Raw genomic sequence first — 17,915 nt, 5'->3', positions numbered from 1 at the left:
AAACAAATCATGCAAAATCATATCTCAGTTAGAAGATTTTCAATTGAACAGACAATGAACAACAAGTGTCGCCAGCAGCTGACACGCTCAGACTGACGGTGTACTGCTAGCCAGGCTATTCTTCTGCATAAACTTACTGGCAGCGATCAAGTGAACCTTCTGCCCACCGCGTTCGTGCAGAGCAATTATATCATTAGGTACTACTAATACAGCATCTCAAAATCTATATAGGCCTTTGCTATACCTAATGGATCAGTAACAGTAATACAAGATACAGCTGTGTAACTTAAATGACTTCGCTAATATTAACATGTATCATGAATGCGTCGAGCGGAGAGCGTTAGTGGTGGGGGTCGGTGCGTGGGGGGGGGGGGGCTCTCAATAGCCAAAAGCAGTTCAATCCTTGTTAAAGTCAACAAATCCATAGTTTAACCCTCTTCTTGAGCGGTCCAAAGTTATCAGACACTTACTCTTCGCACGGTCAAGCCGGAAAAGTCCGGATTTTACGGTCTTCAATAAAGTGATTAAAAGCACGGTAGTCGTCAGCCCGCTGCAAACAAAAGAAAAGTTTTTGCACTCCGCCCGTCCGTTAGACCTATTGTCCTCAGACAAATGTCTGATATCTGAGCTTCCACTTGCCCTTTGACATGTCACCTCCAATTTTGCACTGGTGCATGGGTTTCCTTCCCATCACCACTATAACATCGAATATTAAGAGGTAGGTCAAGCTGTTGAGATTTGTGCCGGCAAATTTCGTATTCCTCATACCTTAATTAAGGGGGAAATATTGCCCCCTCCATTGACACATCTTGCCTTTGACCTTGGACCCCCAAATTCGACGTCCGAGTCACTTTTCGCAATCCCCGAGTCCCGAATATCAAGACCGTACGTCGATGCGGTTAAGCATTTGCAGCCCAACTGTTGGAGCGGACGCACGACGCGACAATCATGCGATTCTACAAGCTGCATCTGACTTCGTCAGCTGAGCTAAAAATCATAATATAAATACTGTTGTAATAGTAAGTGTAAGACACATTAGTGAGAAAAATAACGAAAATGTCCATGGCCACTTTTTTGTTTTTGTAAAGAAGGCAGATGGGCCGTAAACGGGTCTGTTGTCCTATCTATAAGTGGCTGCCTGTCGTTTCCTACTGCTGCCAGGAAGGTAGAGTAGGTGCACGGCGGGCTCTCCCCCTTCTCCCAGGCTACCTTCACCCTTGCACAACAAACAATATCCACATCACAGACAATCGCCCTGGCAGCTGTGCAACACTCCAGTCATGTGGCACCCTGTCTATAAATATAACCAGGAGTAGATAATAGGGGTATAATAGGGATATAGATCATTCCTCCCCTATTATCTACTCCTGATATATAAGCAATGTCCGTGTGGAATACAAATGAGTTTTAAAAGGAGCCAAGATTAAGTTTTGTTTGTTGCAATATAGCCGCGTTCACACGTAGCAAGAAATCCGGTATTTAGCGTACGCACGAGGCAATATGCGCGTTCCAAGAAATATGGAATCTAAACAGATCCGGTATTTGATGTAAATACGCGAAGACAGACCCGAACTAATTTGCCGATGCTGCAGAAATACCGGAATCTCTTGGATCCGCACGCATTTCCTCGTCGTGAACGCTAAATACCCGGATTCTGAAGCCGCCGTATTTGGAGTAGACTGCGCGCCGGACGTTCCGTATAACGCGAGTCGGAACTGTTAGCAGCCCGACCTAGTCTACGTATTTTAATGGCCAGTTTGGTGAGCATTGCATGCGTTTATTTCGCCATCGTTCGGTGCTTGTTTCAAAGCCGCAGCTCGACAAGCTCGCCAACTACCGTATTTCTGGAGCCGCACAAATCAGCGTTGTGAACGCCGGCACGTATTTGTCTCAGATTCCGTATTTCGCAAATACCGTATTTCATAAATACGAGGTCTTGTGTGAACGAGGCTATTATCTACTTCTGATATTAGGTATAAGTCTAAATTTCGAGTTTATTGCATAATGAGTAGTTATTTAGAGTAACTTATCTTTAGTTAGCATGGTTGTATTTTGCTTAAATGCAGATTACTATTTATGCTATAGAGACCAATATGACAAATAATAGAGATTAGACTTATCAAGTAAGTCACCCACAGTGACATATTATAAAACTACCCGAGAAATGTATAGCTTTATTCGACTTTTTTTCTAGAAAGAAATTAAATTTGAAGCTGCTTACTTGACTATTAATGCATGTTTGTATAAATTCACAGATGACTTTCCAAGCTGGATATAAACAGGTCATTCTCTTTGATATCTGGAAAACCGAAACTGTAGGAGCTATGATTGGGGCTGTGGCAATCGTATTTGTTCTTGCAGGTAACCTTAATGACAGTCTTTTCATTGCTAGTCGGTGGTACTGGTGTCACTAGTTTATGACATTCATCTACAAGGTCAAAAGAGTCCGTGAGCTTGTTTTACTTTCTAAGCAATTAATTATGTGTAGCAGACACCTTCTGCTGACATTTAAAGGTAACCTTTAAAACTTTAGCAGAATTACTGGATGATAGCTTGTTAAATTGGTAATTCAGATACAGCCCATTAAAGCTATCGAGGCCAATTCAGTAATAATAAAATTATATCAACAAGCTGTATATCTTGTTTTAAATGATAGTTAACCCAATAATGTATTGCATATTGTTAACATTTCCTTTCATCCTACTTGCCCAACATACTCATGGCAAATCTTATAGTGCTTTTTTAATAAACGTGCACAAAATTAGGCAGTGCTGAATCTAATATTATCAGGAGTGTATATATATAGGAGTATATTTTGTACATAGTGTATATTATCAGGAGCGTATAAAGCCTCACCAATGATCTTGACAAGATGTTGTTATTGCAAAATGCTTGGCTCGTAATCGCTTAGACTGAAGGTCAAGTTGATACCAATTAATCATCAAGTGATGACTATAATCCTACCTAGATCACAAGTTCAGTTTTATCTTGATCACGCATACCAGTAACTTCATGGCAATGACATGCCAATGTAATAAAATTCCTATTTTTCCATACTTCTAAAAGAACAACCAACAAAACAGATTTAACGAATGTAAATGATGATTTAAATTTTTTATATCTTTAATACTATTAATTTAAACCAAAAATAAACATAGACTTGGATTTATCAGAAATGTAAGATATATCATGTCTAGGTATGACAATACATCATAGTAAATTGTGAATAGGCTAAAGAGTGCACGATGAATATGGTCCAGAGCAAGACATCATGACATCCAAAAATTTCAAATTATTCTATTTCGCAGCTTTATACGAAGGTTTAAAGGTGTTCAGGGAGCATCTACTTATCCAAGCCCAAAGCAGAATTGCGACCTCTGTACCTGTCCAACCTACCAGTGTAAGGCAGGAGAAAGATGGATCTGTCATATTCCTGAACAATAAATCTTCCTGTGAGAATGACATGANACTTGACTATTAATGCATGTTTGTGTAAATTCACAGATGACATTCCAAGCTGGATATAAACAGGTCATTCTCTTTGATATCTGGAAAACCGAAACTGTAGGAGCTATGATTGGGGCTGTGGCAATCGTATTTGTTCTTGCAGGTAACCTTAATAACAGTCTTTTCATTGCTAGTCAGTGGTACTGGTGTCACTAGTTTATGACATTCATCTACAAGGTCAAAAGAGTTCGTGAGCTTGTTTTACTTTCTAAGCAATTAATTATGTGTAGCAGACACCTTATGCTGACATTTAAAGGTAACCTTTAAAACTCAATAGTAATTTACAAATTACTTAGCAGAATTACTGGATGATAGCTTGTTAAATTGGTAATTCAGATACAGCGCATTAAAGCTATCGAGGCCAATTCAGTAATAATAAAATTATATCAACAAGCTGTATATCTTGTTTTAAATGATAGTTAACCCAATGATGTATTGCATATTGTTAACATTTCTTTTCATCCTACTTGCCCAACATACTCATGGCAAATCTTATAGTGCTTTTTTAATAAACGTGCACAAAATTAGGCAGTGCTGAATCTAATATTATCAGGAGTGTATATATATAGGAGTATATTTTGTACATAGTGTATAAAGCCTCACCAATGATCTTGACAAGATGTTGTTATTGCAAAATGCTTGGCTCGTAATCGCTTAGACTGAAGGTCAAGTTGATACCAATTAATCATCAAGCGATGACTATAATCCTACCTAGATCACAAGTTCAGTTTTATCTTGATCACACATACCAGTAACTTGATGACAATGACATATGACATATTTTTCCATACTTCAAAATGAACAACCAACAAAACAGATTTAACGAATGTAAATGATGATTTAAATTTTTTATATCTCTAATACTATTAATTTAAACCAAAAATAAACATAGACTTGGATTTATCAGAAATGTAAGATATATCATGTCTAGGTATATGACAATACATCATAGTAAATTGTGAATAGGCTAAAGAGTGCACGATGAATGTGGTCCAGAGCAAGACATCATGACATCCAAAAATTTCAAATTATTCTATTCCGCAGCTTTATACGAAGGTTTAAAGGTGTTCAGGGAGCATCTACTTATCCAAGCCCAAAGCAGAATTGCAACCTCTGTACCTGTCCAACCTACCAGTGTAAGGAAGGAGCAAGATGGATCTGTCATATTCCTGAACAATGAATCTTCCTCTGAGAATGACATAACCACGTCCGATGGGTGAGTTTATGATTTGTCTATGTATATATATATATATCAAGAGTACATAATAGAGAAGAGTATGACACTGTTTTAACAGCGTTTTGCATAGTTTTCATTTGTAAATTATTCTATCAATATGTGAATAAATATTTCAACACTTTACCTTGTTTTCGTCTATGATTCTCCTTTAATCATTATGACACCACCAATTTACCTGAAAATCGTATGTGTTCTTCAAAAAAGTTCTTTGAATACGACACGGTTTCACACAGTTTTCCCAAACTTTGCATCTCCGGCCAAACTTGATACAGCGGCGGCAGCACCAGGTTGTAACTACGGGGCGTTGGGGGCTGCTGGGGATATTAGGTAAACACAGTAACAGCACTTGTTTCGCTTCCTTATCATCAGGAACACGATGGCAACACGCTCAGCTCACTCAGCTGCTAGCTCGCCATGAGCACCACATTTATTTTTAGCACGCTGGCAATACAATACACACTGAATACAATTCGATGCCTAATATCCCCAACAGCCCCCAGCGTCCAGTCAGAGACAATATAACACTAATCCGATAACAAAGTTTGGCTGCGGAGATGGAAAAGTTTGGGAAAACTGTGTGAAACCGTGTCGTATTCAATGAACTTTTTTGAAGAACACATACGATTTTCAGGTAAATTGGTGGTGTCATATGATTAAAGGGACAGTAGTCTCTAGGATTTTACTGCATACAACTGTACTTACTTTATAACAAATCGTCTATACCTATTACCCACACGTATTTGTTACCAGATACCTAATTTAATTGTTATAATTAATTAAACATCAACGCTACGAAATTTGAACGGCGCCATGACACCCGCGACCGTGCTGCCACCCCGAAAAAGTTGCGTATTTGACAATTTATTTTGCACGTTACAGACAGAGGGCTAATCACAAAAGTGCAATCATATTTATACTAAATGCTATTTAACCGAACGATATTCATTTTAGGGCAAATTTATCCATATTATAACTGAAACTATATGTGGTTTATAAGATATTACAATTCTTTTGCTTTTAAATGAATAAATAAGAAACACTCTCAGTCTGTAGCCATTGGCTGGAAAGTGGTTTTGCGCAACTTATCAGATCGTGCGCTTTGAGTGGTGCCACCATCGTTGTAATCAAACTGTAGTTGTTAGTTTTAAAACATTTTTTAATCATATTTCTAATGGTGATTGAACCATGAAACTTTTTATGTAGCATAATTTTAACCTAAATTAACTGAAAATAACCCTAGAACCTAGAGTAAACGATGTACTAGATCCGCTTTAAGGGAGAATCATAGATGAAAACAAGGTAAAGTTTAAATATATTTATTCACATATTGATAGAATATTTACAAGTTGAAAACTATGCAAAACGCTGTTAAAACGGTGTCATACTCTTCTCTATTATGAGCTCTTAATATATATATATATATATCAAGAGCTAATAATACCTAGAGTGTACAACGGAAAAACGGGAAAATAGTGCTATTTCACGACATGATTATTCTACTTTGCCTGCGAGTCTAGAATAATTTTATGGTATTGCATTAATGCAGAATTCTTTGCTCTCTAAAACAAGACCAACCGCTTGTCAATACGATACTCCTAGGCGGAGATATCGGCTCCTAAACCTCCCCTCCCACATGCCAAACGCCGCCTCGAATCCACTTCTGTCAGCATCCTACACGCGGCTAAGCATTTTGGCTATCGTTTTCCGTCGCGGCGCTTGGAGCGCTGATAATTGGATGTCACATGCCCAAATTTGGTACTCTTACTAGCTGCGTTGTAGAGACTTAATTAAAAAAACATTGCCGGCTCCATCATGACGGGCATTAGCCGTGCTAGGAAAGATAATGGGAGATAAGGGCATAGGCGACGCCCCGAAAGTCACCTCCACCCTGCACCTGCACCCGAAAATCATTCATAAAATTATGGCGGAAAAACCGAACTCTCACGAAGCAACCTTAGCCGCGTGTAGGATGCTGACAGAAGTGGATTCGAGGCGGCGTTTGGCATGTGGGAGGGGAGGTTTAGGAGCAAATATCTCAGCCTAGGAGTATCGTATTGACAGGCGTTGGTCTTGTTTTAGAGAGCAAAGAATTCTGCTTAATGCAATACCATAAAATTATTCTAGACTTGCAGGCAAAGTAGAATAATCATGTCGTGAAATAGCCACTATTTTCCCGTTTTTTCCATTGTACACTCTAGGTATTGATTGCTCTGATATATATATATATATGTATAACACATTGAAATACAGGGGTAGAAATTAACTTTTGAACAAGGGAGTCCAACGGACTGCCTGCCCTGAAAAAGAGGGAGTCCGCAGCAAAATGAGGGAGCCCCCAGTCTGAAGCTCAAAACTAAAGATACCAACAATAACGCATGTGCTTATATTGAAGATTCATGCGGTTGCATGTCTGCCAAATTTTCTTTAAACATTTGCTGAAAAAATACTGTAATTCCGCGAGGCCGTGCTCTGGAACAAACTAGTTAGTATATAGCATAATTTTCAGGGAGTCACACGGACTCCTGCATATGTAAAAATCAGAGAGTATTTGACTCTGAACTCGCATTAATTTCGCACCCTGGATATATAACACACGGATATTTTGTTCCAATATATATATTGAAAAAAAATATCAGTGATCATAAGGAAAGCATATTGACAGATGATATTTGTGAGAAGTTTTTTATATGAGTGTCCAAAAGGAAGGCTTAATTGTTTGCCTTTACTTGTAGGTTGCGTATGTGCAGTATTGACCACGTGCTACAGACTGTCCTGCACCTTATCCAGGTGACCGTATCCTACATACTGATGCTTATTGCCATGACATATAATGTGTGGCTGTGCATAGGTGTGGTGTTTGGTGCCGCTGCAGGTTACTTTTGTTTTGGCTGGAAAAGAAGCGTGGGCAACCATGTGCATGATAGTACAGAGCATTGCCACTGAGGCCTGGCTTTGTGAATGAGCAGTCACCTAGTAGAAACTGCTACGCTCAGTCTAAACTATATCACTACTTAAATAATGTACTAATCCCAAGGAATTCAAATTTCCAATGGCTTTATCTTTTAAAACCAACGGTTAATACACACTGGGTGGGGAACAACGTTATTGACCTCGTGTATGTGGCATGCAAACGTGTAAAATACTGTAGAAGATCTATGTATATTTCTACGAAGGTAAATGTGTGTTGATGTACAAATCAAAGGTTGTTGAAACAGATTTTAATTAGATTTAAATAGATGGAATTGTAGGGAGATTTTAACGTTGTGTGGCTGGTAGTTTTTTTAAATAAGCAATTTATTAGTGATTATGTTTCTATTGAATACGTAATTGTGGTTGAGAGTAACACCTAGCAAGTGTAACACATGCCTTGTAATGCTAAATAATTACTGAGTCAGTGCTGAGTTGCCATGGGTATATATGTACTAGTCTGAGATGATTATTTTCTAATTTTTACTCAGCTAAAAACTTAATCGAATGTGATAAAACTTAAGCGAATTGCTTGCACGATAAACGTAGTTTGCTGCTTCTGGTTAATGTACACATGAATACAAGTGCACCACCCTTGAAACAAGTAACAGGTGAACGATATCTGGTATCTGGGCAGATTAATGTTTTTGAGCATTTATTGGAGCACCAAACGTGATATGTCTGTAAGCTAATCAAAAGAATTCGTAAACCAATATGTGAATCAGCACACGTTCTGTGTGCTTTGAGCATAAGCATGGATCTATATTATGATGTTCCTGATTGCAGCTAATGGTAGGCAGAACGAAATATTTACCGTGAATTACTTTGAAAGCCACAGGTAGTGTAAACACTAATTATCATGTGGCATTGGGAGCAGGCAGCCAATTAGACACGCTCCTCTTCATCCGTAACATGACGTTTAAAATATTTTTCTATTGACACTGCTAACGTTTCGCGTCCTAACAGGAGGCTCCTGAAAAAGCCTCCTGTTAGAACGCGAAACGTTAGCAGTATGTGTCAACTTCACGGTTGAGTAGAAATCAACAAAGTTAGCTCAAGGACAAAACAGAATAAAATGAAATGCTTAGCAAATTCACCCCTTTGAGGTGTCGCCCCTTTATATGAATTGGAAGTTATACATATATATAAGTGGTATATATTTATTGAATACATAATTGTTGAACCTTTTAATAGCAAGTGATTACTGAGTTGGTGGTGGTCATGAGTATTTGTCTGATATCGTCATTTTTTGTTCGGCTACACACATCACTACACTTGCAACGACCTTTGGACATTTGGATCCAGTGCATGATGTCTGGAAGGCAGTTCAATGTTGTTGAGCATTTATTGGAGCACCAAACGTGATATGTCTGTAAGCTAATCAGAAGATTTCGTAAACCAATATGTGAATCAGCACACGTTCTGCGTGCTTTGAGCAGAAGCATCATAATATGGATCTATATTATGATGTTCCTGATTGCAGCTAATGGTAGGCCGATGCACATGGCTGTAAGCTGATCAGCTGTTACTCAGAAAGAAATATTTACTGTGAATTACCTTGAAAGCCACAGGTAGTGTAAACACCAATTATTATGTGGAATTGGGAGCAGGTAGCCAATTGCTTTTAAAGCTCTCCCTCAATGTGGCGGTCAACGTGGTTCTTAAAACTATTCACACTACATGTATTGTATCAGAAGTAGATAATAGGGAATTGTATGTAAACATGATTGTATGTAAACATCAGATGTCAGATGAGGTTTTTCTTCATCATAAATCCATACGAATAGTAACTACTGAAAACAACCATTAAATAAAATGTCCAGCTAATTCACAATGTTTGTTGCGGGAGGAGTCGTCATCATCATCGTTACTCATTAGAGGCTTAACCTCATGAGTCCGGAGAATCCACCGTTTGATTCTCAAACGTTCTCGCATCATTTTAAGGAGTTGTCCTTTGTCCATTCCAAATACTCGCTCAATTCTCAGCCATCTATCAGGCTGTCAGCACTTCCCTTGACATGCTGTTGTTATCATGAACAGTGACTGCTTCTGCAGGTTAGAATTCTCTATTCGTGCACAGTGACCAAGCCATTCGATGTAAATCCGCTCTTGATAGACTATCAGTGATTTGGCTCCCGTTAGTCGGTAGATATCTGCATTGGGGTAGATGAATGCATAGTTCCAGTCCCCTGCCGCCCTCTCGGCATCAGAGAGAACCGGAGGTGGAGCTTGGCGCCGTTTGAAGCCTTTGCGCACTGTTTTACAGAGGAGTCTCACCCATTCAACCTCCAGTTCGGCCATAACGCCAGCATTCAAGTCCCATGTTGCCGCGTTATACATCAATCTTGATCTTATGAAGGCGGCCGTATATTTCCCTCTTGTCTTCAGCTTCACTCCATGGTCTGTGAGCACCTGCTTCAACTCTGCAAACTTTGCAACAGCTGACGCGATATGGTGTTGGACAAACTTTTGAACAAAACCCCTGAACAAAAATCTGCGCGGGATGGTATCATATGCTGCCGTCAGGTCGATAAATGCGCAGTAGAGGGGTACTCCACAGCCATTGATGATATTTCGTAGTATAAACACCGCATCATCAGTCGATGAGTTGGTCCGAAAACCAAATTGTGCCCTGTCTAATTCCGAGTTATACGCCTCCCTTAGCCTTCCAACGATAATCATGGCAAGGAGCCTCGACAGTGTGGCTGTGATGCTAATACCACGGTAGTTGGCAGCAATCGCCCTTGAGCCCTACTTAAACAGGCAGGTAATTGTGATCATTATCCACACGACAGGAACTAACAATGTAGACCAAGTCATGGTGATGAAGAAGAGGACGTATTTCATAAGCTGCGTCGAACCTGTGCCATTTTTGTCAGACTCCATTTTGACACCATTCACTCCCATGCACTTCTCTCCAATTCTGGTTCTTCAACTTTGCCATGTGTATTTTGACATCCGCCTCCGATGGAGGCATCTGGTTGCTACCCTCTGCTGCATTCCTACAATCGTTCAGGCATGAGTTTTCCGGTTCAGTCAGCTCAGGCGGCATCAGTAGGTCTTCTTTTCGTTTGAGATGGTTTGAAAAGTGCTCACGCAGCTTCCTTTTCGATATCAGATCTTTAGTTGACTTCTTGTGCATGTTGTAACCTTTTACCAGTCGGAATTCTCTCGCGACCTCGCGATGTTCTTGGGCCATGTTGATGGAGTCAGCTTTACAATCATAGAACTGGTTGATAAGCATGTTCCTCCTCTTTCGTATTTGTTGATTAAGCCGACGAAGGTCTTCTCCCTCTTTCTTCCAGCGAAGGTTGACAAGCTGGCGCAGTTCCTCGTCCTCCCATGGGCGGCATTTGGCAGCTTCAATCAGGTCTGGACAAACACTGCATGTTGCGTCCTCAAGACCTCTGCAGATCTCATCAGTCAATTGTTCCATGTCCTCCGGTGGCTCACCAACTAGCACTTCATCAAGCTTCTTCTCGTATACAATCCTAGAATTTACATTCTGCAGCACTTCTAAACATGGTCTTGGTTTCCTCTTTTTCTTCTGATTCTCCTTGGCCAATTGGGCAACACTCGGAAAGAACATTGCCATCTCTAACAGGTAATGGTCAGTCTCAGTATATTCGAGCAGATACGCCAGCAAAAAAGATTGAACCCTGTCCGGTGTTGATATCTAGTCAGTTTCTTTATCTATGTTCTAGTAGGAGAGGAGAAAGAAAAAATAGCAAGGAACAATTATCTCCTTTGAGATGCCACCCCTGCGCCTTTCAGAACCATTCCTTAACTTGTACACAGTTCGAATAATTTATAGCCTGTTGTGGCAAATACCCAACTTTTATACTAATCTAGTAAGATCAGTTGTTTAACAAAATAGAAGTAAACTGATCCGAAGGCAAAAGTTAACTGCACATTAGCAGATTAAGTGATGAGTCTGAGCCCTGGATACGTCACACGTAACACGTTAGTGTATAGGAGAGTAGATCGTAGGCTGATAATATGCTCTTTAGGTCTTGCCAATTTTAACGTGATTCAACTGGCATATCACGATAGATTATATCATTAGCTGAGGTGCTGTCATGCTTTAGTGTTGCAGTAGAATGTTATCTGTTTGGGAACTATTAGGAAACTTGATAGTGAAACATATAAGAAGGTAAACGTACATAAAAGAAGGGTCCAAAATCTTTTGTGACATATTTTTATGGGTAGTAGTGAATATATTGTTGTAGTAAATGATGTTATTGCCAATTATACAGAATAGCATGCAAAACATTCACGAGATTATTGGGAGTTGTTTAATAATTTAATGTTATCGTTATGTACGTGGACACTGTATACACATGAATGTATGGTGTGATTACTTCGGTTACAGTCCTATAGACCGAAGGCCCGATAGACCGAAGGTTTATTCGAATACGCAGTGGCTACACGTCCGGAATAGGTCGCCTAGCCTCCAGGCTACGCATCCGGACATCCACTGATGCCGTATTCGAACGTGTTCAACGTGAATATGCCGCACATCCACCGATGCCACTATAAATCATATGATGCCACTATAAATCATATGATGCCACTATAAACCATATATATGCCCTAACCCTAACCCTAACTCTAACCCTAACCATTTGCAACATTCGGTCTATGATCGGACCTTCGGTCTATCGGACCTTCGGTCTGGCTAACGCTCCATTAGGAGTGTTCCCAACTTTGATATCATTAATTATTAATGATTAATGATTAATGATTAATGATTGATAATCCTAACCCTAACCCTAACCTAAATGACATTAAACCGCAAACTAATATATGACCAATATATATATGTATATATATATGTTATTATGACCATTATTAATGACATTAAAGTTGGGAACACTCCTAATGGAGTATCACCCTTCGGTCTATAGGGCTGCCCCCCGATTACTTCATACATTGACATATGGTGACTGTATAGTATGGTCACGTGAATATATATTGTAGCTGTGTATATCAGCAGGCAGCTTTATTGTTGAGAGGGAGGGAACGAGATTCTATTCATGAAGAAAAGAACCTGCATTCTTGGATATCATTCCAAACTACCAATACTGTATTAAAGTCCACAGCAAACGGTTTTAATGCCAAATGTAACCTAAAAGGTGCAAAATTTTATCTGAAATGTCTACAACAAGTGGCTAATTGTATAGACAAATGTAATCTTTAGTATAGTGGCTAAAATAGCTCAACCAGATTCCTAAATAGTTGATTTATTTTTTAGCGCAGAGTCGTTTTATCGTACAATTTTATCGCAACTGGATGACCATTAATACACTGTACTGGTGGCTGTGTTATGGCCACAAGACCCAGTCTTGTAGTAAACGTGCAGAACAAATTAATCTGAAGTAGCAATATGATATTACACCTTGAAGGTCAGTGCAAGGTACTAATATGAGAGGCAGTGCATGAAATAATCGTAGAACAAGGAACATTTTCTTTGACTTGATATAGAAATTTGTTTAGTTCGTGTAAACATGCTCTACGTACACAGCGTGGCTACACGTGCACATATGTGATAAGAGATGTCTATATTTGTGAACGATCCTGAACGATGTAACCTTTGCATGAGAAATAAAAATGGTTGCAATTCGAGAAAAGTTATCCATTTATATGCAGAAAATGAACATACTAACAGTTATCAACTCAGTACTCAGTATTTAAAGGGATACATTACTCTAGGTTCTTTAGATTTTTTCTGTTAATATAGGTTAAAATTACGCTACGGTATATAAAAAGTTTTGTGGTTCAATAGTTATTAGAATTTTTTTTTCAATTGTTTAAAACTAATGGCTATACCGTTGCTTACAATGACGGTGGCGCCACTGGCGCACGAAGGGTCGTTGTCGTATAGGGTAGTACAAATATGTACTCGAGGTAACTATCTGATATGGTTAGGGTTAGGGTTAGGGAGTAGGCGTAGGCGACATAGTCGCCGACACCTCGGGTACTACATATACGACAACGACCCCTTCAGTGCCACTGGCAGCGCAGCCACTGAAAAAGTTGTGCAAAGCAACGTTTCGGCTGCAGGCTACAGTCCGCGGGCGTGCGTGTTCACGTACACGTGCGTGCGTACGTGCGTGTGCACGTACACGTGTGGGCGTGCATTCGTGCATATACACGTACGTGCGTGCGTGCGGGCGTGCGTGCGTGTACACGTAAGAGTTCGTGCGTGCATATGTGCGTGTGCACGCACACGTGCGTGTGTGCGTGCGTGTGCACGTACACGTGCGGGCGTGCGTGTGTGGTGCGGGCTTGCGTTCGTGCGTGTACACATACACAGACTACACGTACTGAACAGAGAGCGCACGACGCAATCGAGATTTCATTGATTTTTGTCACAAATAACCCGGTAACCTGTGACGTCACACAACCCTTGGCTAACTACGAACTGGCTTATTACAGAAATTTGTAGGTATAATATGCTATTATTTATTTATCTACTATTATAATTACTCTCAAATTCTAGAGGAAAGTATCCCTTTAAACTTTATCTCTGGACATCTCTTGCAAATACACATAATTATAGCCTACAGTGCACAGTTAGTTGGGCTCAAGGGGTCGTTGTCGTAACAGGTACTACAGATATGTACTCGAGGTACATATATGTATACACAAAGTGTACCAGACTTTGTACATACAGAAGTGTACCCTAACCCTAACCCTAACCCTAAACATACCTCATATAAAAATATTAACATAATACTAAACAACCTAAACTACCTCGGTACATATCTGTAGTACCTGTTACGACAACGACCCTTCGTGCGTTAGTTGGATACCAGAAGCAATGTTCTGTAGGTCTGGGGAAAACGTACCATCTGCTATAATATGTCGTGACAGTTTTGTTTGACCTACATGCACCATGGACAAAGTGAAAGTGGGACACTGCTATTTGTTCTGACCCTGAGCACTACAAGATGTTCTAAAATGTTTCTGTAGTGCAGGGGCGTGTACAGGATTTGTTACCAGGGGGGGGGCTCTAACCGGGGGGGGTCTAGCACGCGAAGGGGATGTCTGGGGGGGGCCTTCCCCGGAATTTTTTTGAAATTAGACCTCCTTAGATGCGTTTTCTGCGCGAGCAGGGGGGGGGGGTCCGGACCCCCTGGTGCCCCCCCCTGTACACGCCCTGAGTGCATGGTACGTTGGTATTATAGGTAAGCCTACCTGGTTTGGACATACAAACTGAAGTGGACTTTTGCAAATACATATGAACTAAACTCACTAGAAACTAGAACTCATTCTGGTTCCTGTAGCCCAAAACGTTTTAAAACCATCATATATTTTTCATATCACTGCATTGTGAGACTATATACTACAGTATGGACAAATTTGATTTTACTATTTGTTGTGAAATACATTATTTATAAAAATACATCTTGAAATACAATCTTTCCTACATTGTAATGTAGGAAAGTGGATGACACTTAAAATTGGCTTATAGAAACATTATTTACCAAGAGCAAGTCTTATTATGATTACACGTGATTTTACATATATTATTACGATATAATATTACGATTAACACGACTACTGCGCTTCTCCACCGGGAGCATGTAGAAAGAAGGAGCCGAATATAGAGGCTTAGGCCTGAGTTCGGAAATATATCCTGAGGCACAGATGCCAACACTAAGATTTATCCGTATTTATACGAATTCCTATTTCTTTTGCACCACTACGACCAGTTTGTATCAAACTACGAATTTCACTATGATCTAAAAATTTTTTTTTTTTCAATTATCATTTTTTTCAATTTATTGTTTTTTTTGACCCTCAAAATGCAGGAAATTGCATCTCAGAATCAAACATTTTTCCAGGGGGCATGCCGGACCCCCCTAGCAAACTCGGGTCACTACGCCTCGAACTACTAATTTGATGGTCGCAAACTACAGATTGCTTCAAATATGTGTTGGCATCTCTGCTAAGGTATTACATTTACTGTTTAAACTAAGATCACAATACATTATTGTTATAACGCCTTAGTCTTACCATCACATTTAGCTACAGTGGAATGTTTTCAATGACACATATTCGGACATAAACTACTTTAGAGCACCGTGCTATGCCTTTGCATTTAAACATTACACACACGGTGCTTTCAAATTACATTTGGATAATGAAGGATATATTACATTGCTCATAAAATAGTTAAAGTGCCATGACCTCGTGCAATTCACATGGTTAGTACTTATTCCTCGCCACTATAAAAATTTGTGAGAGGAAAAAATAACACATATCCATTATCATTCATGCACACGAAATGTGTGATACAATTATTCAAAAATAACTGCAACATGGCAGGTGATTGTAGTTTTCATCTTGAAAGTTTTGTTGTTATTTCAGCCGTGTATTAAATGTGGCTCATTGGATGATTGCTTATGAGGAGCTTCCCATCAGTATTCTGGTGTCCTGCAAGCTGCTTGGCAAAAATTACCTTTTCCAACGCCATAAAGGGTGATTCAAACAGAATGGAAGCGCAGAATGCTACCATGTAGGATATCACCATGAAGGCGAGGAAGAATACAACCTGGAACATAAAAATTCACTAAAATATCCCGAAAATCGAGAGACAAAATTCAGAGAAAGAATTAAGACTGTCACACTTTGATATGGTAGTGCCAAGTTACCAAGCTTTAAGAATCAATCACATTTTGTTAGGCACTAAATGACATCAGAAAATGGGGAAAAAAATAAACAAAAATTCATTATCAAAAAGTTTGATCAAGTGAAAAGGTCTGTTCCTCCTCACAGCCATGCGATTGCAGACAATTAGCATTACAAAAACCTAATCAAAAAACAATTGAAATTGAATGTGACAAAATTGCCCTGATTAACCGTAGTAACTTATGAGAAAGCACTCAAATCTCTATTCTTTTTTGCAGTCGTGAATGTTTTCATACAGATACATCTACAGTTATGACAAATTGTAATAGAAAATTATTTGGGCAAAACAAATTAGTTTGGTCCACTTTAGCTAGCAATCATTAAATCAATGATTAATAGTTGTAAAGGTAAATTCAAGATTGTAGAAATGTTACAATAAGGTTATTAGTCTAGACTTACCATCTCACAATGAGAAGACCAGTGTAACAGTTCCCTACGGCTGAAGTAGAAGGTCATTATGATGACCGGATGTACAAGATAAGCACAATAGGACAGCCGACTTAGAGGGATCAGAGCCTTCCATGATAAAAGAGTGTTGATAAATCCTGAAACAGAAAGTTAATGTAGCAAAGCAATTCTCAGTAAATAGTAATACACGAATGGCAATCTGATATTAGAATGGGTATGTAACTTTATGCACTATTAAACTAAAAGTTGCAAGTAAACATATTTCATCGTGGCCCATTCTTTCATACTTAGCAAGTGCCTTTGACTCGAAGTAAGATAGTACTGATGCACAGAAATGAACCATGTTGTCGCAAAACATACATAAACCAAAGCAATGCTAACAGCAAGAGGCTGCTTACTTACCTCCTTGCCCAATGATACAGATGAAGATAACTCAACCGAGTCCGAGGCTCCAGCCTGTGCGCGAAACTGCCACGTAGAAGCCACTCAAAGAATCGCTCCATTCATTTCCATGGAACAAAGGATAGGTCCCATACACGAGCAAGAGGTTGAGCACGGCAGCCAGCAACCAGCCAGAGCCACCAATCTTGACCCACTACACATTAAAGGAAAGGACTCCGAGTATGAGAAATGACAATTACGAGTAATATAAAATAACATCCTCTCACCTATGATCCTTGAGCCCTATGATTATATTTAGTATGTCGCAATGAAAATAGTAATCACTGCTAAAACAATTAACATCCTAATGGATCTCCCTGAGATATGTCATCTGACCACGTGACCCTGGGCTTCTGCCCTCAATAATTGCATCGAGTACACGGAAGTGTGGTATCATGAATCTGTATGCCAGAAGCACTTGCCCTATATAACTAGAAACGGGCAGTTGTCGCCAACTACATGTATCCCCCGTGATCTAGTATGAATGGAATATCTCTGTAAGGACGTAGAAGGCAGGTAAAGTTAAATAAGTGTAGCGGTGGCACCGGACCCTAGACCGGGTTCCTAACAGGGTGGCTCCCTGACCGAGTGTGGTGACCAGTTTGAAGTGATAATATGTGATTCTGCTGGTATTAGTGGCTTTCGGGTCGTCGGGGCC

At 39.6% G+C, this 17,915-nt stretch overlaps 1 protein-coding gene and 1 long non-coding RNA gene across 3 annotated transcripts; one reads left to right on the top strand and one right to left on the bottom strand.

Annotated features, from left to right (window-relative positions):
- Positions 1 to 3,504: 3,504 nt before the first annotated feature.
- LOC106817083 (high affinity copper uptake protein 1-like) lies at positions 3,505 to 16,202 on the top strand (the record flags this gene model as incomplete). Of its 2 annotated transcripts, none has more annotated exon segments than XM_014821731.1 (3): positions 3,505 to 3,610; positions 4,552 to 4,723; positions 16,088 to 16,202. In XM_014821731.1, coding segments are annotated over 3 exon segments (393 nt in total), but the record flags the coding sequence as incomplete, so codon positions are not given.
- On the bottom strand, positions 16,186 to 17,685 carry LOC106817084. The gene is made up of 3 exons (XR_001394992.1): positions 17,219 to 17,685; positions 16,808 to 16,953; positions 16,186 to 16,271 (listed from the first exon to the last, which is right to left on the bottom strand). It is a non-coding gene; the product is annotated as an uncharacterized LOC106817084 (long non-coding RNA).
- Between the last annotated feature and the right edge of the window lie 230 nt (positions 17,686 to 17,915).

This window comes from Priapulus caudatus, unplaced genomic scaffold, assembly GCF_000485595.1.
Source record: "Priapulus caudatus unplaced genomic scaffold, Priapulus_caudatus-5.0.1 Scaffold1590, whole genome shotgun sequence".
In the NCBI taxonomy this organism is placed as follows: Eukaryota; Metazoa; Priapulida; class Priapulimorpha; order Priapulimorphida; family Priapulidae; genus Priapulus; species Priapulus caudatus.
Note: the sequence above shows the minus strand (reverse complement) of the source record. Positions and strands in the feature narration are given on the sequence as shown.